Genomic DNA, 21,228 nt, shown 5'->3' on the forward strand with positions numbered 1-21,228 from the left:
TTTAATCATGGCTATATATATACATATTTGTGTTCAGCTGAGAATTTGCTCTCCTGGTGAGAACAATTTAACAGAATCAGAGCTCTCTTAGCAAATTCTTTAATATCTGTATTTTTGGCCTGAGGTGATATTCTTTCCACTTGCTTCTATAATACACGCTTTTGCTCTCAGTGAGGACCAATGAAACCTTCCCTGACCATTCAAACTAAAGTAGCCGCCCTGTTCTATTTTGCATCACCATGGGTTTGCTTTTGCTATTTTATGTATCATTACTAGATATTTTCTTGTTGATTTTTTAAAAAAATTATCTATCTCCCTGAACCATGAAATCATGTCCCTGTCTGTCTTATTCAGAGTCTATTTCCTGTAGCCAGAAGAATGGCCCATGGTAAGTGTTCAATAAAGTATGTTAAAAGAGTATTTTCTAGTTCTGGCCTTGGAGCCACTATTCCTTCATTTAAAAAAAAAAAAAAAAAAGTGTTCTAAAAGGAAAATAAATATATGAACATATTAGTATCACAACATTGCTACATGTTCACTTATATCTACTGTGGATAAAAAAAAGGGGGGGGGAGGTTTCTACTGAAAGTAACCTCAAAGAATGATCTGAGCATAAATTTCTAACTGGGCAGGGTGTGGGGTAGCCATGCACCAGGCACATAACATTTTAGGGAAAAGTGTGAAGCAAGCCCTGCCCTTTGTTCTGGTGTATCTGAGTTACAATGCCTTTGAAATGCCAGAAGTAACCCTCCTGAAATGCAAACCACCCTCAGGAGAGCACCTCATTTTGTTAAATATTCTGTAATCCAATCCCTCATCCCTGCCTTGCTTTAGCTCACTTTCATGTAACTTTTTTTTAAAAATTCCCTCCTAATTCCAAGTACATGAAACAAAGGAAAAATTGCAAATTGTGGTCCTGGAAGCATTTGAAATCTTGCTTCCCAATAATTGACGTCAGTTTTAGCTCAAATAAACTATTAACAAAAATTCCCTACAAGTTTAGACATTTCTTAAGTTGACACACTGACACTGCACTCTTTATGACTTTATTGTTGGCATTACCTATGAACCTTTCCTGATATTACCTTCTTATCTGATTTTTTTTTCCCCATGCTGATTTTCATTCTTATTTTTTCACATTTCCTGTTCTGGAATCTGTTTTATCCAGGCACTTAAAGTTACCATAAAGAAAAAAAAGAGCCGAAACCGGTTTGGCTCAGCGGTAGAGCATCGGTCTGCGGACTGAAGGGTCCCGGGTTCGATTCCAGTCAAGGGCATGTACATTGGTTGCGGGCTGCTGGTCGATGTTTCTCTCTCATTGACGTTTCTAGCTCTCTGTCTCTCTCCCTTCCTCTCTGTAAAAAATCAATAAAATATATTAAGAAAGAAAGAAAGAAAGAAAGAAAGAAAGAAAGAAAGAAAGAAAGAAAGAAAGAAAGAAAGAAAGACTACATGGAAAAAATACCTTCTTTCCTTGAGTTTATTATTTTTATAAAAAATGCTGCACATCATGTTGGGATATTTTTCTTTACACCCCACATCCTGATGCCACATTCCAAGCATTCTTTTGTCACAGTCCTATATATTTGACTTCCTACTCTGTTCAAGCCCAGCTTTTTGAAAGGTGCCTTAACTGGGCTTCAAATGAGAACAGCTGAGCCCAATAACATTATAAAACCAGGAGATAGCATACATTATTAAAACACTAATTTTAGGAGTGGTGTGTTATTCAGAAAATAGATAGTGAAAAAGAAATTGGTACTGTATATAAGGTGTTTTTGTAACAAAACCCTAAAATGTTTTAGCAAAAAAAAAAGGGGAGAGGGATTCTATGGAAATTACAAGGTGATCTGATCATAAATTCTTAATTGGGCAGGTCATGGGTGGGCAGTCATGCTTTAGGCATATAATTTCATTAGTAAAGATTCATCTTTGTCTTAAGGAAGCCCTGTCCATTGTGTCTGTGCATCCAGGTGAACACACCTTTGACACATCCTAACCAATCTCAAGATAATATATAATCTTAATTGTCCTGTAATACCTTTTCCTACCTCTATGTTATCTTCCTAGTTCTCTTCTTAATTTCAAATGCATAAAAGAAGCTGCAATACTGTTATTCTCTAGAGTAGGGGTGTCGAACTCAATCAGAGAAGGGGCCAAAATCTAAAATCCAGCCTAAATCGCGGGCCGAATGGTTTACTGAACAGTCATAAACTGACAATGTCATAAACTGACAGCGGAGTGCAGTGATGACAGCGCGGTGCGGGCCACATTGCAAGGCCTGGCGGGCTGGATTTGGCCCGCGGGCCTTGTGTTTGACACATGTACTCTAGAGCATTTGAGATCCTGCTATTCATCATGGGTCATCAGTTTGCATCCAGTAAGCTCATAAAATACAGGTTTGGACATTTTTATGTTGACACAGGTAAGAATGACTTTGAGACTGGATGTGAGGAGAAGCTTGACAGGCCAGGAGGAAACTTTGCAAACTCTTTTGTTTTTATACTAATTTTTAAAATATGTTTTTATTGATTATAAGAGAGAGAGAGAGAGAGAGAGAGAGAGAGAGAGAGAGAGAGAGAGAGAGAGAGAGAGAAATACATTGATGTGAGAGAGAAACATCGATTGGCTGTCTTCCGTACTCACCCTTACCAGTAATTAAACCTCTTGGTATATGCCATAACATGAAATCTAACTGGAAACCTTCTGGTGCCTAATAAAATGAGTCACACAGACCATGGGAGAACTTTTCAAACTCTTAATGGTCATTGAGAAGGTGATTATTGGAGGCCGGATGAAAAGGGGTGTGAGTTATGTATGGGAGAGCAATTAGCAACACCAGCCCTTGAGTAAGTATGGAAAATGGGAAGAGTACTAAACAAACGTGGCTTTGCTAAGGAGATTTTCAGGCAGAATGTTGAAAATGAGAACTGACCTCTCCTAGTGCCCATAAACAAAAAGAGAAGAAGAAAGAGTTTGATAAAGAAGGAACTGTTGAGTTTTGTATTAGAATTTGGTGGAAATAGGGTCCAAGACAGTTTTTTCTAGCTAGCAAAAGGTTCTCAAAATAAGAAATGGCCCCAGAACAAAGATCATATGCATGGCACTTCCAGCAAAACATGGTGTCAGGGTAAAGATGAAGTCGAGGGTGTGGCCATAAGATCCTTTATTGACATATCAGAAAGATTATAATATGTTTGGGCCTCATAAGACCTCATAGGCAGGCAATAGGCTTTTAAGAATACTAAGGCATGTCTGTCAGATCTTATCTGCTAGACCTGTGGTCGGCAAACTGCAGCTCATGAGCCACATGCAGCTCTTTGGCCCCTTGAGTGTAGCTCTTCCACAAATACCACAGCCTGAGTGAGTCTATTTTGAAGAAGTGGCATTAGAAGAAGTTAAAAAATGTGGCTCTCAAAAGAAATTTTAATCATTGTACTGTTGATATTTGGCTCTGTTGGCTAATGAGTTGCTGACCACTGTGCTAGATGAAAAGTTTCTAAGAATCTCAAAGCATCATCTTAAAGCTCCCTGATCTTCTTCCAAAGGAGACTATGTCCTATCCTGAAGCTATTTATGGATGTGGCTTTTGTCTCATAGAGGGAGCACCAATAATATTCACAGAAAACCTATACCATTTTTTAAAGAGCATTATGTTGGGAAAAAAGAAACAAATAAGAAAATAAAACAAAACCCAAACCAACCATACAAACAAACAAACAAAAACAACCACTCACTTATTTGGACTTAAATGTTTCTAAAATACAGAAATACATTTTATTCTCATGTATAAACCTCATAATTCAGCAACCAAACTCAATTTACACATTCATTCTAATTATTTTTATTTTTTTAATCCTCATCTGAGGATTTTTTCCATTGATTTTTAGAGAGAGTGGAAGGGAGAGGGAAAGAGAGAGAAACACTGATGTGAGAGAGACACATTGATTGGTTGTCTCCAGCATGCCTCAGACCAGAGCTGGGAGCCTGCAACTGAGGTACGTGCCCTTAACGGGAATTGAACCCAGGACCCTTCAGTTCACAGGCCAATGCTCTATCCACTGAGCAAAACCAGCTAGAGCCATTCTAATTATTTTTAGATTCTTTGGAATTTTCTATGCTGTCAGCATAAGAAATGTCCAAGCCTGTAGAGTCTTTTTATAAATATTTATTTGAGTCAAACAAAGGATACACCTGGAAGGAAGACCTCAGCAGACCGAGACAAATGTTTCTGAGAATAGCAGTTTCTTTTATGCATTTGACATTAAGGAGTTAAAGTAGGGATGTTCACACCTAGGTGGAAGGAAGTAACAGAATACTTATTATGTGCTCTTGTGGGGTGATTATGCTTATTTCAAAGGTGTGTTCATATAGATGCACAAAAACAATGGGCAGGGTTTGCTTAAGACAAAGATAAATCTTTTACTAAAACAGTATATGTCTGGGGCATGACTGCCTACCATGACTTGCCTAGTCAGGGATTTCTGATCAGATCATCCTGTGAGGTTACTTCCCATGAAACCTCTTTTTTTGTCCACAATATGTAATCATTCTAAATTTCATTTCTGCCACTAGTAGGTATGTCTTTCTTCTTCAGTTATTACTTATATGGTAGACCTCTACTTTTTTCGTGCTCAATTAAGATGCTGATCATTTCTTTGTTGGTAAATATGTGTGTGTGTATATATATATATATATATATATATATATATATATATATATATATTTTTTTTTTTTTTAATGGCTAGACAGAAAAAAGAAGAAAAAAAGACTGAACTGTGGTTCACCGAAGAAAATGGGTACTTCATTGCCATATCTAATTGAATCCAGATCATATTAGTGACAAAAACTAAGAATGACTCAGACTAGTTTTTTAATCCATCAAAAACTTCCTGTGTGCATCATAGCTGTATATGTCTCTTTTCTGGCATGAGTTTCCTGATTCTCAGGTTGTCTTTTGTTCCTGTAAGGTTTATGTTAGTCACAGATTTGTCTGCCAATTCCTAGAAGAATTTATCTGTCTTCTCATTCTATTCCCGAAATGCAGTGCTAGCTACTTCCTCTAGTGTTAATATTAACAAGAAGTTCAATTTTCCCAATCATTTCCACAGTGATATAATCTATGATAGCCACTAAAAGTCTTTCCTTATTTAGGCCAAGAGATTTAATTAAGGTCATTCCCCTAAATGACTACATTTTAGTAGGTTAAAAAACTGTGCATGTAAATTACTCTTAGAGACAAATGGAGGAAATATTTGGTCATCTATGTTATCAGTGAAATTCAGATAACATCATTTTCACAGTAAACCATAAACTGTTTCGGTTATGGTTTAAAAGTTACACCTGTGAAAATTGCAAAAGGTATATATATGGTTCTCCAGTTGGAATAGCAGCTCAGTAATTCTAAGGTTACATTGCTACTGAGCTAGGATAATCAAGGCCCATACTTGCTCTGTGCCTTGTGTAGAGTTAGTGTTTAGCGAGTAACTTGTGCTTGATTTGATGAAAGATGTCCTCCCGGAACCAGCCAGGAGTGCTTCATAAATTCAAGGAGACCCTCTTTTCTACTTTGTCTTCAGAAGAACTTCTGAATTCCCTGGATTCTTTCCACGCAAGAGAAGATGATGTGTTTCTGGTGTCCTACCCAAAATCTGGTAAAGTCTATTTTAATATATTTTGTAAATGTAGGAATACAATAATAATTATAAATACAATAATGGTTTTTATGAAACATTTGCTTTTTTAGAATTTTCCATAAGAAATTAAAATGTCCTAAATGCATAGTCTAATGAAAAAGTTTGACAATAGAGAGGCAAAAAAAAAAAAAAAAAAAAAAAAATGCTTCGAAAAAATTCAACTGGAGAAAATAGAGCATCACTACACTCTTGTTTCTATTTTATTCATGAAGATGAAGACATATAAATGTTGACCTATATAATAAGCATGATATCTATGATGTTATAAAATTACCTTTCTACTTGGTACCAGGCATGGTGACAATGTTTGCTCCTTTTATAGTTAATAATTAATTTATAAATATTATTTTTCTGGGTTAATAATTACCATAAATGCTTTTACTATTAAAGTTATGCCATGCCATTTAAATTAATAATATATTACTAGGATATTTAATATCTAACTGCCTGTTGCTATGTCCAGAATAGTGGCTGGGTGTGGATGAGCAAATACCTGCTCTCCTGGATTCAGCAAGTAAGAGCCAAGCTCCCTTTGAGCTGGGTGTGTACTAAATCCTTCACTGGATTGTAAGTCAGGCCCTAGAAACCCTTCCTTTGGATGATGCAGAGCTCACACAGGGATGTTTTTGAGAATATCTATAAACCATATATTTATATATCTTTTATTGGAAAATATTGCTGCAAATGGAAATTAAATTATTGCCTTCAGAGTACTTCAGTATTCTCCCTATACAAAGGGTTGCTCTGTGAATAAATACATCTTAAAATGATATATTAGTTTAGAAAGTAATTAGTGATACTTGTAAGATTCTTGGAACAGGTGGTTAATTTATACCATACATAAACAACCACATGTGGGACTTCCACTGTACATACTGGTGCCCATAAATTGACATCTTCCCACCGGCTGCTAGGTGGTCTCTTTAAACACCACAAAACTGTGTGGTCTTTCTTCTTCATTAGAAGGAATCAATTTATTTTGTTAAAATAATACGATTTTCACTACTATATGAGTCACATTTATCTGAATGCTATATGTTTAAATTTAAAATATATACCCCTACCAGTGTGGCTCAGTGGTTGAGTGTCAACCTATGAACCAGGAGGTCATGTTTTGATTCCCGGTTAAGGCACCTGTCCAGGTTACAGGCTTAATCTCTCTCTCTTTTCCATCCTTTCTGAAAGCAATAAAAATATAATGAAAAAAATAAATTTAAAATATATAATGCAAATAAAAGTTCTATTTCTCCTATGAATATTTATTTATCTGTAAAATTGTAATGAGATAAATGGAAACTAAGGCAGATTTAAATTCTTCAGGAACATTGCTTTCAAATTAGCAAAAATCCTCCCCACCCAAATTTCTACTTCCCTGCTTCCACATACAGTGTCTACCCAAGCATGTCAAACTCGCAGCAAGCCGTGAATTTGACATTTTTGGTCTACACCATTGGAACACATCTACATTTACTTTATGTTAACACTACAGGCCTGATGCACAAAATTTGTGGCCCGGCCCACTGGTCATTCCGGAAGGTCATTCTACTGCCCGGTCTAATTAGCATATTAGCTCTTTATTATATAGGATAAAGTGGTATTCCTTCCAGACTTTGAGGTAGCAGACTTGCATCTCTATGATTTTTAAAAAATATATTTTATTGATTTTTTACAGAGAGGAAGAGAGAGGGATAGAGAGTTAGAAACATCAATCAGAGAGAAACATCAATTAGCTGCCTCCTCTACACCCACTACTGGGGATGTGCCCGCAACCAAGGTACATGCCCTTGACCGGAATCAAACCTGTGACCTTTCAGTCCGCAGGCCGACGCTCTCTGTCCACTGAACCAAACCGGTTTCAGCTCTATGATTTTTTAATATATCATTTGTTCATTGTTCTGATGCTTTGTTTGCACAATTATTTTGCATTTACACACAAACAAAAGTAAGACCAACTGTCTCTCTTCAAGGAGGAAATGGGAAGATAGACATAAATACAAGCAATGGCGAGTATACTCTAGGGTCTGTTACTTTGGAGAGACTTGAAGGGTGAGCAATTATTCCAGGGTTGTGGGGACTCAGGAGACAGTTTATAAAAGAACAAGATGCATGTGCTTATAGGACTAATAGGAATTATGTGTAGAAAGATTTTTGTATTTGTGAATTAGAGAAGGTGTTAGAGGTGAGTGGTAGCATTAAAAGAGTATTTCAAGCTGAGGAAACAGCATACACAGTTCTCATATAGCTTCATGTTTCAAAATGTGAGTTTTTCCCTATATAATGAATTAACATCTTAAGTATTTCAACAGGTTTCAATGGGTGTCAAGAGGTAAAACTAACTAGCATAATAAAACTAGTGCATTCATTGCCTTTATAACCTACTTCTAATTTTCTAAATTCATTTCACCAAGAGGGCCATTTAATTAAAAGTGAGTTTTATTTTATTTTTATGTGAAGGCACACACTGGATTGCAAAAGTCATTGAGAATATTCCCAACGCTGAAATTACTCTAACATCTCCAATTGAATTGGGAGACATTTCTAAATTTGAAGAGCTAAAAATGTGTTGTAAGAGAAGAGTCATTCCCACTCATTTGAGCTATAACATGCTACCAGTGGATGTTAAACAAAAGCAATGCAAGGTAAGTTCAATGGTGAAGGGCAGGAGCCTGGGAATACCACAAAACTGAGCTTGGGTTCCTGCTCTGCCACTTTCCAGCTCTGTGACCTTGGAAAACTGCTGATGCTCTCTAAGCCTTAGTTTCTTCATTTGATACAGGAATAATGGTATCAGTCTCACACAGTAATGTACAAATTAAATAAGACAATGCATGTATAGGTCTGACCACAGTATCTGGTTTATATAAATTTTTTTAATGATCTGTCGGTAATGAACTATAGTTACACTAGACAATGTCTTATTCCATTCTATATTTGATTTTAATCTTTTTACTTTAAATATTGATGTCTAGGAAAAGAAAAATTGCCTTAATTTTATTTTAATTACTTTAGTACTAATTACTTTAGTATTTATATAGGAAGGGAATAAAAATATTGTATATAAAAATAGTTACCTCAAGCTATTTTAAAATAAAGTTACCACATTGTTATTATTTTAAAAGTTAACTATAATTTAAAAGAATATTTTGTACTTTCATATATTTCATATTCTAATTTTTGTTTTCATGGAGAAATGCTTATGGAATAAGATTAAATATAAGACATGTTTTAAACACCTGTATACTGAATAATCTCAATTTAATTAAAATATACATATACACATAAAAAAGATCTAGATGTAAATATAACAACATGTCAAGTGGTTTTCTATGATATGACATTACAGTTGGATTTTATTTTCTTTACAAATGTCTACATAAGGAGCATTTTTTAAATTCTGTTTTGATCAGAAAAATAAATTTGAAAAGCAAAGGCAAGATATATGTGTTTATTGTAACAAGATCCCAGTACTGAAGCCTCTTTAGACAATGTCAGCCATATTCCAAAAATAGCGAAAATTACCCAGCAGTCAATGAGCACAAACCAAAAAGCTCTTCCTACGATTATAGCTCTATGACCACAATGCACCTATGCACACCATCTCTTCTTTTGCTCAAAGAAAAGTAAATACAGTCAACTGGAGGCAAATGGGATAGTTTGTCTGTATTCCCAGCAAATCTATCAGAACAGGTGACGGTGTACCTAACTTGATTACACTTTCACTCAACCGAGCATTTTCATTTTAGACAGTCTTTGAGAGAGAGAGAGAAAGAGAGAGAGAGAGAGAGAGAGAGAGAGAGAGAGAGAGAGAGAGAGAGAGAGAGAGAGATGGGGGATAATGAGCCAGGTGAGCTCCATAACCCTTACTCAAAGCAATGCAATAACACTCATAACAAATGCCTACTAGAGATGGAGCTGTGTTTTGTAAACACATCCCAAAAATAAGAGAAGTGGGCATTTTACTTTTCATAAGCGAAGAAACTGAAGCTCAGAAAGGTTAGGGTGCTTCTTTAAACAACTACACTAACGGTACAGCCTCTAGGTACAGCCCTTTTCTTTTTACCTCTTCTGGGGACTGAGACTCTGGTTGCCCCTGGTCTCCCCAGAAAATGAGCTGCCTCTGTTGCTGATGGCCTAGCCCAGTGGTCGGCAAACTCATTAGTCAACAGAGCCAAATACCAACAGTACAACGATTGAAATTTCTTTTGAGAGCCAAATTTTTAAACTTAAACTTTTTCTGATGCCACTTCTTCAAAATAGACTCACCCAGGCCGTGGTATTATATTTTGTGGAAGAGCCACCACTCAAGGGGCTAAAGAGCCGCATGTGGCTTTGGAGCTGCAGTTTGCCGACCAGGGGCCTAGCCCTACGGGACCAGCTGGACAACCTTCACCTGGTTGATGAGCTGGCAGCATCCCCTGCTGGTTCAGATGCACATTAAGGGTTGAGAAACACTGCCCGGAGTCTATGTTTAATAATTAGCTGAGGCTGTTAAAAAAATCGTGCCTGTCATGGTTAAGTTTCGCTTCTACTTTATTTTTTTTTCTTTTTAAACATATTTTTATTTAAACATTTTTTAAAATAGTTTATATTTAATATTATTTTGTATTAGTTTAAGATGCACAGCATAGTAGTTAGACAATCCTATACTTTACCAAGTGTTCACCTTATATTTCCAGTACCGGCTCTTACTTTCTTTTAGAAAATGTTTAGTGGTTGGGCTATTTTCACCCCAAAAAAAATAAATTGATTTTCTTTTAACAGATTATCTACATTGTTAGGAATCCAAAAGACACAGCTGTTTCTCTGTTCCATTACTACAGAGATAACCCTAACCTCCCCGGCATTGAAACCTGGGCTGCATTTTTAGAGCTGTTCCTGAAAGGAAATGGTAAATATGACAATGGTTTTTCACTCATAATATACAGTGAACTTTTCTGCTCAGAATGAAAGCATTTTCTAAAAGTTTAAATGGATTCCAACGTCTACTTTCAGAAGTACTCTTTGAATAGATGATTTGTTTGCTTCCAAGCAATTCTTTCTCATTGTGCTTCTTCACAGTCTTTCTTATCATCCATGGATAGTACATATTAACAATTTATTAGTCTTAATCCTGGTCAAGAATCTCTCTTTTTTTAAAATATATATGATCCGTCATTTCACTAATGGGGTATAGCTGAGACCTAGACAGGTTGCCCAAACTGTCCTTACTGGTATACAGTATATACCTGCTGGATAATAAAGCAACACAAACAATGCAACCCGAAAAGAACCCTCAGATTCTCCAAATAAAACAAATGTAGAAGAATTAGCCATACTGGCCTTTAGTTTTATAAAAAGTAACAGGAAGTAATTTGTCCTGAAAACACCACAATGATACGTCATTTGATTGAGCTGCGTAGCATATGTTGGTCCTGCTAACTTTTGGGCCTGCATGACCTCTGCATTTATTCAATTTTTCTTGTGAATAAATTCAGTGGTGTCTGGAGCTCTTAAAAAACAAAACAAACAAACCAAAACCAAAAACAAAACCCCTTCTAAATTCCTAAGGTATATTCAGCAAAAATAATATAGCAAGACAATACAGAATTTAAAAGAGACATGATTCTGAAATGGTGTGTGTCCAGAAGTTTTTCTCTCTTATTGGGCTTCGCATAGATCTTGTTAATTTCACTCTTTTACAAGGTAATTGTTATGCTCTTGTTTGTTAATTTGAAAGAGGCCACAGCAAGTGTGACCTTAACAATAAGTACATTGCAATAAATATAGATATGAACTTTAGTAAATGAAATATACTATTCTCATACGATTTCAACTCTATTCCCTCATTTAATGGCACGCATCTCTTAGAATCACAGTTTCAGGGATGACAGGTACACTAAAGGTCATCTGTTTAAAATACCCAACGTTTGAATCACCTTTATAATATCTCCAAGTATTGTAGAGCCTAAGCTTGAACCACTTAACCTGGACAATAGGTTCCCACTCCACACTCCTGTTCCAAAGGAACACTGTCATCTTGGTACTTCCAAAATGTTGGGGGGAAAATTCTTACCATATGATGCAGACACTGAGCTAAGTGCTACGCAAACATGATCTCTTTTCATCCTCACTAGACCACGTGAGGTAAATGTTATTACATCTTACAGGTGAGGAAAATGCAGACCTCGGGAGGCCAAATAACGTGCCCAGAGATGCGTAACTAATAAGGAGTAGGGCCGAGATTTAAATTCAGATGTCAGCTCCAAAATCTTTGCTCTTACCACTGTGCCATAACTCATCCAACCCAATCATTAATTCCTCTTCCACATGTTAGTCTTCTAAATATTTGAAGATATTTAACATGCCTCACTCTACCTTTTTTCCATTTTTGGAATAAGCAGAGTTTAAATACATAAATTAGTTTTTTAAAACAGATCTTGAGCCTGCTTTTTCTCAAGAAGAAAAAAAGTTGTGTTTGTCTCCCGTTATTACACACTGTGGCTCACTCTTCCTCCCTCACCACTGCATGAGCTCTGATTTGGCATTCTCTGTAATTTTTCAGTGCCTCGGGGTATGGTCTAACTGATTCTGTTAGAGAGGTTATTTTTCTGTAAATGTAGACACAGAGCACTGGCCAGTGTGTTAAGTGGTTAGAGTGTCAGCCCATGCACCGAAGGGTCTCGGGTTTGATTCTGGGTCAAAGACCTAAATTGCAGGTTCGATCCTGGTCCCAGTTGGGGTAAATGCAGGAGGCAACCAGTCAATGTGTCTCTTTCACATCAATGTTTCTCTTGTGTGCCTCTCCCCTGCCCTTCCACTCTCTCTAAAAGTCAATGGAAAAATATCCTCAGGTGAGAATTAACAAACAAAAAGATAAAGATAGTGACACATTTATCTAATCACCTAATTTGTCTTTCACACAGTTTAAAAATCCACGTTAGGTTTTCAAATTAAACAATAACTATAAATTATATCATGGAGATATCATGGCAGATTAATAGTTCAATGAAACATGTATTAGCATTTGCCCTTTATTCCCTGTAGTCACCTCTCCAGTTTTATATTAGAATTCTTTGTTTCCTAGGCCACTTCAGCCCAGTGAGTTTTGTTTTCTGCCTGATTATCTATCATCAGAATGCTTCCTAGAAACTAAACACTAAAGTGATCTTTATAACTGATTGTAAGAGTGGGGCGAAGAGGGTTTGCAGAAATTTATGGGAGTTTTGAAACAGCTGAAGAATAGGAGAATGTGTTAATGCAGGACAAATCAGTTTGCCAGGCAGCCTTGGGGCCCTTGAGACTGGAAAATGAATCTGCAGTGGTGTAAATACAGAATGGTATAAATTTCTTTAGCAGAACTCAGAAGTAGTAGGTGAGGTGGAAAGGAGGTGAAGTGTTTTGATCCAATACTGACTGTTTCTTGGATGATTAAAATAACCTATAAGGGGGCAAAGAAATGCAGGTATTGATGAGAAAATTGGTGAGGGGATATACAAAGGAAAGAAAGTAAAGAGAGAAAGGGAGTTAAACAGTAAGAGGAAAGTATTACAGCAACTATCTAATAAAGTTGCTACAGTTGGTAGTGTGGGAACCCCTTTCACGTCCCATGTGGTTCAGGGTTCCAGTTCAGGGTTCGGGATCTGGAGAAGGCTGCACACAAATGAAAAGAGACTAGAAAAGTATTAATTTGGTGATACTGGGGACCAGGCAGGAGCCCACTTCTAGTGAGAGGACTCCAACCTGCTCTGGCCTTGCTATCCCTTTTATGGGAAACACCCAAAGCCTTTAGGCAGGAATTTCCAATAACATAAATTTACATAAAACAAACAGAGGTGGAGGCTGCTTCAGCTAACAATGTTACAACTAAGCAGTGAGCGAACTAGCTCTGACCTTCCAGAGCAATGAAGGTTGTTGACAAAGATCAGTTTCCGATAAGTAAGACCTGAGATACCATAGAAGACTATATTCAAAAACCAGAGTCTTCCGGGGGTGTAATGGAGAGATCAGGTCAATTTCTGGCTGAAACCGGGATGTAGAGGTGCTAGAATCAAAGGAGTTGTTAAAGGATCCTGGATTGTCTAGGAGGGAGGAATTCTGGAAGTCCCAAGAAAACAGAGACTGCGGACTAGCTCTCCAGGTCCTAAGATACATGAATTGTTTGAGGAAGAGCAACTTGTATTCAAGGCCACTGAAGAGGAGCCGGTAATTTGTGGATAGCAGAAGGAAAGCCATCCAGGCATATGTTAATTAAGGCCAGGAGGTGATGGAATGATTTTGCAATTAAGTGAAAGATAAGGAGAAAAGTATTTCCCCTAAAAGCAAGATTTCAAATCTCAATTTTGAAAGCTATATTTTCTTTAAAGCTATAGGTCTACTCACAACCTGATCAATGAGGGTTCTGATTTAAAAATCAACACAAACTGTAATTTCCTTCACTCATGAGAAAGGCCCAGGCAGACAATTTCTTTAGATTCTTTTGGCTAGTTTGAGTTCTTTTGGAATAAGGGAGAGTAGAAATGAATTAGTCAATAATAGAACAGCTGGCTCTCAAATTATGATCAGGCTAGGATCCAAAGGTTTCTTCTTAAATCTATTTTGGATATCTTAGAATACATTTTCTACTGAATAACCATAATGGGTAGATCAATTACCCCATCACCACCCTGCCCATCCCACCCAGTGTGATTTTTAGTCTCTATCCCTGCCTAGCATTGAGCCATAGAAGCATGGGCTCCCCCAGACCCTATTGAGGGCTCCACATTATCAACGCTAGGCAGGGATATTACCCACAAGGGCTGGGCTGTGGCTGCTGGTGGGAATCAGAGAGGTCAGTTAAGACTGTGAGGTAGTCTGGCAAACTAGGGACTAGTTAACTTCCTAAATTTGTGTGAGAGGCATATCAGTTTCCCTCCTAATGAACTCTAAGGTGATCATTATAACCAGGTGATCATTATAAGAGCACATGTGTTTGTGCTTGGGAAAATGTTGATAATTCTTAGAAGATAAACCCTTACGAGTGACACAGTCATTTGGGTAATTCTAAGACAAAGTATTAGGTAAGGCACTGAAATAGCAGTGAGATTGCTGATAACCAAAAACTGGATCTGGACAGCTCTCCTAAGACCAGTTCTGATTATACAGCCCTAGGGTCCTGAGTCTGATAGCACAGTAGTCCCTTGTTTCAAAAATCTGTTCTAGTTATTTTCTTGCCCTTTGCTTCCTCGGGAGCTAAAGTAATGAAAAATTGCTCTTAGTTTGGAGTTAATTTTACTTTTAATTATTCAAAGCTTTAATGTTCAAACTGTACTAGTATATAGCTCAGTGTCTCGCTTAATAAATGTTTTTTATTAAAATAAATCAATAGTCAGCAGATCTTCAAGGAAATCACTAGTAGAGTAGTTTTTTTTTTTATGACTGGGGTACTAGCTAGTATTAAATCTTTGCATGAACAAGAATGCTGGAAAGATGTATATTAAATTATTGTTTTATGCTTTAGATTGTCAAGCTAGTCATTTTGTGTGTGCGCGTGCTGATAAGTTGCTCACTGTTTGCTTTTAATAATCACAACTAAAGAGGTTACTCTGCATGATAGTATTTTTCTTTTAAGCCCTGGAGATTTTTGAGTCTGTCAAATTAACAAAACATTAAAGAGACAATATAAACTACTTACAAATCCCTAAGTCTGTAATTCTCAACCTTGAACTAAGATACCTGATAGAATTATGGGTGGTGGTGGTGGGGGGGGTGGGGGGGGAGTTTATAACCTTTTCTGCTGAGAACTTACAATTATGAAAAGCATGTCACATTACAGAAAGAAGGTGACAAATTCTCGCTGTTTCTCTGTCTCCCAAGATTTAGAATAGTTATCAGAACACACTTATTGGGAAAATGTGTATCTGTATTTCTGTTGTCACTTTTCCTGATGATAAAGAAAGTTATTAAAAATGAGGAAAAACCCCACACCACTTTATTAAAAGGTGTCCCTATCCTGCTTCATTTCACAATATTGTGTTTAGTTGAAACAATAGTAAAACTGAGCTCTTCTAAGGAAAACATTTTCATTCTCGTGTCTAAGATGTATGAGCCTTGCTTTGACAACTTTGCAGAAGTGGGAAGGCCCCAGGGACCCAAAGCCATAATTTTTAATATTAACACAGCAATTCACTTTTCTTCCAGTTGTGTATGGATCCTGGTTTGATCACATTTTAAGCTGGGAAGACCACAAAAATGATAAAAACGTTCTCTTTATCTTCTATGAAGAAATGAAGAAAGTAAGTCTTTCCTAACATTTCAACAATCAAAATATAAGTCAAATTCAGCTAATACAGGATCTCAATCTATGAATTCTGTTTTAAGGTTTGAGAAAATGAATTTAGTGTTTTGACAAATAACACTTATATATTTGCTTATTGCTCAGGATCTTTTTAAAAGCATAAAGAAAATAACGACTTTCCTTGGTATCAATGTGAGTGAAAGTGAAATTAATCACATTGCTTCGAAATCATCATTCAAGGAAATGAAAAATAATGCAGCCAAAGAAAACTGTGATCCAAATAAGACCATCTGTGCCCTCACATCGAATAAGAACCTGGTATTTAGGAAAGGTAAGTCAGAATGGGCTGTGGTGCTTTGCCTGGGGCTTATGTTTGGAAGAATTTGGAAAAGGATGCATGAAGGAAGGTGAAGTGAGCAGAGGGGAGAGAAGCAGAAAGATTGGAGGGACCATGGTAAAGAGGATGATGAGAAATGAAGTTCTGATGGCTACTGGAGTTCAGTGCTACTGCTGACATCTTTCATCACTGCCCTTTCAACACTGATTGATTAGCTAATTCTCAGTATTCTCACATCTTATCATGCAAACTTGAGAACTTTTACTCTAATGATAATAGAGTTAATCTCTGACCTGGCCATGCGTGTCATCCTAGCAGGTATTTTCAGGTGAAACCATATCAACAAAATTGTGGCTGATAACATTCATTGGAATGCATTTAAGTTCTACCTAAAAGTGGTTTCTTTATCTTATACCTAACAAAGCACAGAAGGTTGCTAGTAGAAAATCCTCACTAATACTAGTCACCCTGAGCACCAAGTGGTAAATTTGAACTATGTGAGGATCTAAACAAAGGATGTAAGGATGTTTGCTGGATTTGGGCGGTGTGTGTGTGTGTGTGTGTGTGTGTGTGTGTGTGTATGTGTGCGCGCGCACAGAGGATCCATTCTCTGAAAATAAGAGTTTCAAAGAAGCTACCGAAGTCGTTGATTCTGAATCAGTGGCAAAGGGAGATAATCCTCATTTTGCAAAGGAGAATTTGTGCCTGCAGCTGTCTTTACCTTAAACTCAGAAATAGAGCTGATATTCTAGGAAATGACTATGGGGCCAGGATAAAGTGACAAGCAAGGTTAGTCCTCATAAATGTCAGAAGTTTGAGGGCTCTGACATACTAAAATATAGAGGGAGAATTATAGGTATGGAAAGGTGTATGGGCAGGATGTATGTAGCAATGTTGCTTATAACAGTGAAAACCTAGAATGTACTTAAAAGCTCACTAATCAGAAACTGTTAAACATATTAAGTCACATACATTTAGGGATTTCCTATGGAGTCATGAAAACTATAGAGTCAAAATAACTAGCATTTGCTAAGTGCTTTGCTACGTGCCAGATACACATACCTGTCTGGATTTTGAAAGCAAACTTTTGAAAGTGGTATTCATATTATTCACACTTTATTGAGACACCAAACACCTGAATAATTTGTCCGAAGACACACAACTAGAGTCAAGACTTGAATCCTAACAAAAGTTACTCTCCCTAACTTTCATTGTTGGCATATAAATACTAACATGGGAAGATTATAAAGTATAATAAGTAGAGGAAACTGGAGTTATAATTGTGTGACTTAAAATGTGGTTTATATGCATTTCTATATTTGCAAAGAACATCTGGAAGGATGCATGCCAACCAATTTGTTAGTGATGTTAGCTGAATACATTTCCTTGATTTGTTATCTTATTTTGCTTATATGTAATTCCTCTAACCTACATATATAGCTACAATTTTATTTTTTAAAAGAATTAAAAAAAAAAGTCAGAGTGAAAGAATAAATCAGAAACCAAGCAAACAAAAGTCAGGTCGAAAGAAAGAAGGCAGCAGTGGGGAGCTTTAGAAGCAGTGTCATGATGCCATTTCCTGACTCTGGGATCTTCCCCCTGATACTTTCTTTTATTTCATACAGAAGAGTTCCACTTTACTTCTTTTTAAACTTAGTCTTTTGGATGAGGAATCAATACCAAACATTTCTTAAGTTGTAATATAAATAAATTTCTTTGCTGTACGTGACATTGTCTGACATTCAATCAAACCACAGGTTTTACTGAGCATCTACTTTATAGTCAGCACTGGATTCAGGACTTCAGGAATACACATGAACAATACATCACAGACCATAACTCAAAAGAGTTTATAAACTAGTTGGAAAAATATATACTAGAGAATGACTTATGACTGTCTGCAATGGGGGGCAGTGCCCCAGTGCACCTAGACCCAGGGATGAAGTGTAGGGCCAGAAGTAACAAAAGACCAGGGTGGGCAAGATCTAGGGGTGGGGTTTGGCCAGTGTGCCTAATGGATGTGAGAAGGGCAGTTCTGATGCTGTGCCAAGGCTGAGAGGGTGACTCGAAAGAACAGAAGAGGCCGATAGACTGCGTGAAGTACAGTTGTCCCTTGAATAACATGGGTTCAACTGCGCAGGTCCACTTATACACATATTTTTTTTTTCAATCAATACTGTAAATGTATTTTCTCTTCCTTATGATTTTCTTAATAACATTTTCTTTTCTCAACCTTACTTTATTGAAATAATATAGTATATAATGTATATAATAAACAAAATGTGTGTTAATCAATTGTTTATATTATGAGTAAGGCTTCATCAGTAGACTCTTGGTCGTTAAGTTTTGGAGAACCAAAAGATATATGATACATGAATTTTTGACTGGGGAGAGGGTGGATGCTTCTAATCCTTGCAGTGTTCAAGAATCAACTGTATTTATCTTATTTCAAGTCTCTGTTATCATTATTGTAAGATAAATTTCCTCAAAATGAGACCAATTACCCACCCCTGTGATGTGTTATCAGCACAGCTATTGCTCTGGAGGTGTACAGACAGGGAAATAAGTGAAGCATCATTCCATCCACTGTATGCCTTAGGCTTTGATTAGGTTTAGGTGAGATAATTTTTGCCTGCTATCATAAAACTTAAGACATTTGTGTATTTTTTAAATATGTTTTTTTAAAATTGATTTCAGAGAAGAAAGGAGAGGGGGAGAGAGAGATAGAAACATCAGTGATAATAGATAATCATTGATTGGCTGCTTCTGGCATGCCCTCACCACTGGGGATCAAGCCCTGACCAGGAATTGAACTGTGACCTCCGAGTTCATAGGTCAATGCTCAACCACTGAACTACACTGGCTGGGCACGTTTGTGTATTTTTAATCTTCATTTTTTTTAAAGAAAAAGAAATAACTTTTTAAACTCTACAAATTGACATGCAATATTACTAAAGAAATTATAAACAACAGATAAGCAAATGAAAAGAATAATTTCCCTATCATCTTATCACCAAGAGGCGAAACTGTCCACATTTCATTATAAATCTGACATTTTTTCTTTTGTGACTACTATACATTTAAATTGGTTCTTGTCTGATACATTTCCAATTTTTCCAGGAGCTGTGGGTGATTGGATAAACTACTTTACTTCAAAGCAGAGGAGAGTATTTGATGAACTATTCACAGAGAAAATGAAACACAGCGAACTAGCAAGACACTTTGAAGATTACTCTTAATATAAATGGAAAATGAAACCAATTTCCATTTTATGCAATACAATGCTCGTGGAATACATAAATATTTTTTACCAATGTGGAAAGCAGATATTTCCTTCAATGAGAAACAAACACTTTATGAATGTGTCAAAAGTGCCATGTGTGAGAGATTGTTATTATCATATTTTATAGTAGCAGAGAATTATTAAGAAAAGGAAGCATATACTTTTTGAATAGCTAAATTATATGTCTGCTTTCAGTATACTTATATAGCAAGGAGATTACTGTTATTCAGAGAGCGTATTACTGTAGGTGTTCTATAAACTACATTAATGTACAACAAAAGAAGTGAGGGATTGTCTAAAAACAACCAGTGTATGAAAAGAATCTATTTTCTGGCTGTTTGGACCAGCATGACCTCTAGACACACATTTTTAATTCAAAGCTCCCTGGTGCCCATGTGGAAATGTTTTCTAGTGTCAGAGCAATGACAAACATCATCTACTAAAGTGAAAACACCAAATAGGTCAATTATATCAGATGACCACAATCTGGTATTTTGGTGAAATGAAGAATGAAAAGATACCCTTTTACACTAAATTAACACTGGTGTGTCTTTCCAATATGTACCTTATCTTGTAAAGTCATTCAAATTACAAAATTTCTTATTTTCCAGTTTTGAAAAGTAGAATTTTCCTGAAGTTATTATTGTTTTTACAATATTTTGAATATGTATTCTTTCTCCTAGTAGCATTTCTAGCATTAATCAAAACTCTCCTGTCATGACTATTATATATTGGTTATGAACATCTGTGCCATATTGTTTACATCTGTGCCATAGTACCTAACTCAAGGCTAATGGGAAATCAAAATGTATATTGTATATGACTTTAAGTTATGAAACCAAAACAATGAGTTGAGTTAATTCAGCCAAACACCAATGTATTGTGAACCTTATTTTTAATAACACATCTGTTGGAGGTTTTTGTACCAAGTTTATCACAATTCAGCCAGTATTAGATCTTCATGAATCTTCTATATATACATATTTGTTACAAATAAAATGTATTTCTGTTAACTTAATGCAATTTATGTGTTTTTATTTTTCTCTTTTTTATAAAATTAACATATACAGAGATTTAAAAAGACACCTACCTTCCCCAAATACATGAGGCTAGTGAGTGAGAACGGCAACCAGAAGTTGGAGCTAAAATCACACTTAACCTTCCCTGAGGTTGATGTGCAGAGAATGAGAAAGCAGTCAGAGTCAGGTGAAGGGGATCTGATGAGACTGGCAAGTGAAGACAATGACTGTTGTGCCAAAGGCATCCCATGAGGCTCTATCACCTTCTCACGAGATTAAAATGATCATTGAGCTTAAAAGAACGGAAACAAGACTTTATTTGATGGCATTTTATATTTTAGATCTGTAAGGTATCTTTTGGGTCATTGTAATCCAATGTTGACAGGAAATTGCTTAAGGTCAACAATCCAAAGGTATAACTAAGAGCCTTAGTTTCCAGACTATTATCAATTTAAAAAAAAATTGTATCTATATGTACAGCAGCATTACTCACACAACCCAAGTGTCCATCAATAAATTAATGGATAAACAAAATATAGTATATACAAACAATGGAATATTATCCAGCCTTAAAAAGGAAGGAAATTCTGACACATACTACAACATGGATAAACCTTGAGAACATTATGCTTAGTGAAGCC

General features: G+C 36.3%; 1 protein-coding gene across 3 annotated transcripts in view; it reads left to right on the top strand.

Moving 5' to 3' along the window:
* Positions 1–20,290, top strand: part of LOC311619170 (sulfotransferase 6B1-like) — a 39,291-nt gene extending 19,001 nt beyond the window's left edge. The window contains exons 2-8 of one of the 3 annotated variants that reach the window (XM_084877260.1): positions 355–388; positions 5,580–5,654; positions 8,151–8,335; positions 10,458–10,584; positions 15,852–15,946; positions 16,093–16,279; positions 19,406–20,290. In XM_084877260.1, coding sequence (XP_084733386.1) covers positions 379–388; positions 5,580–5,654; positions 8,151–8,335; positions 10,458–10,584; positions 15,852–15,946; positions 16,093–16,279; positions 19,406–19,524 — 798 coding nt within the window. In that variant the 5' untranslated portion in view covers positions 355–378 and the 3' untranslated portion in view covers positions 19,525–20,290. Of the gene's footprint in view, positions 1–354; positions 389–5,386; positions 5,655–8,150; positions 8,336–10,457; positions 10,585–15,851; positions 15,947–16,092; positions 16,280–19,405 lie in introns of those variants that run through there. The other 2 variants (XM_084877259.1, XM_084877258.1) reach the window with 2 other exon arrangements.
* The last annotated feature ends 938 nt before the right edge of the window (positions 20,291–21,228 follow it).

This window comes from Pipistrellus hanaki, assembly GCF_964339955.1.
Source record: "Pipistrellus hanaki genome assembly, chromosome: 3".
NCBI classification, from domain to species: domain Eukaryota; kingdom Metazoa; phylum Chordata; class Mammalia; order Chiroptera; family Vespertilionidae; genus Pipistrellus; species Pipistrellus hanaki.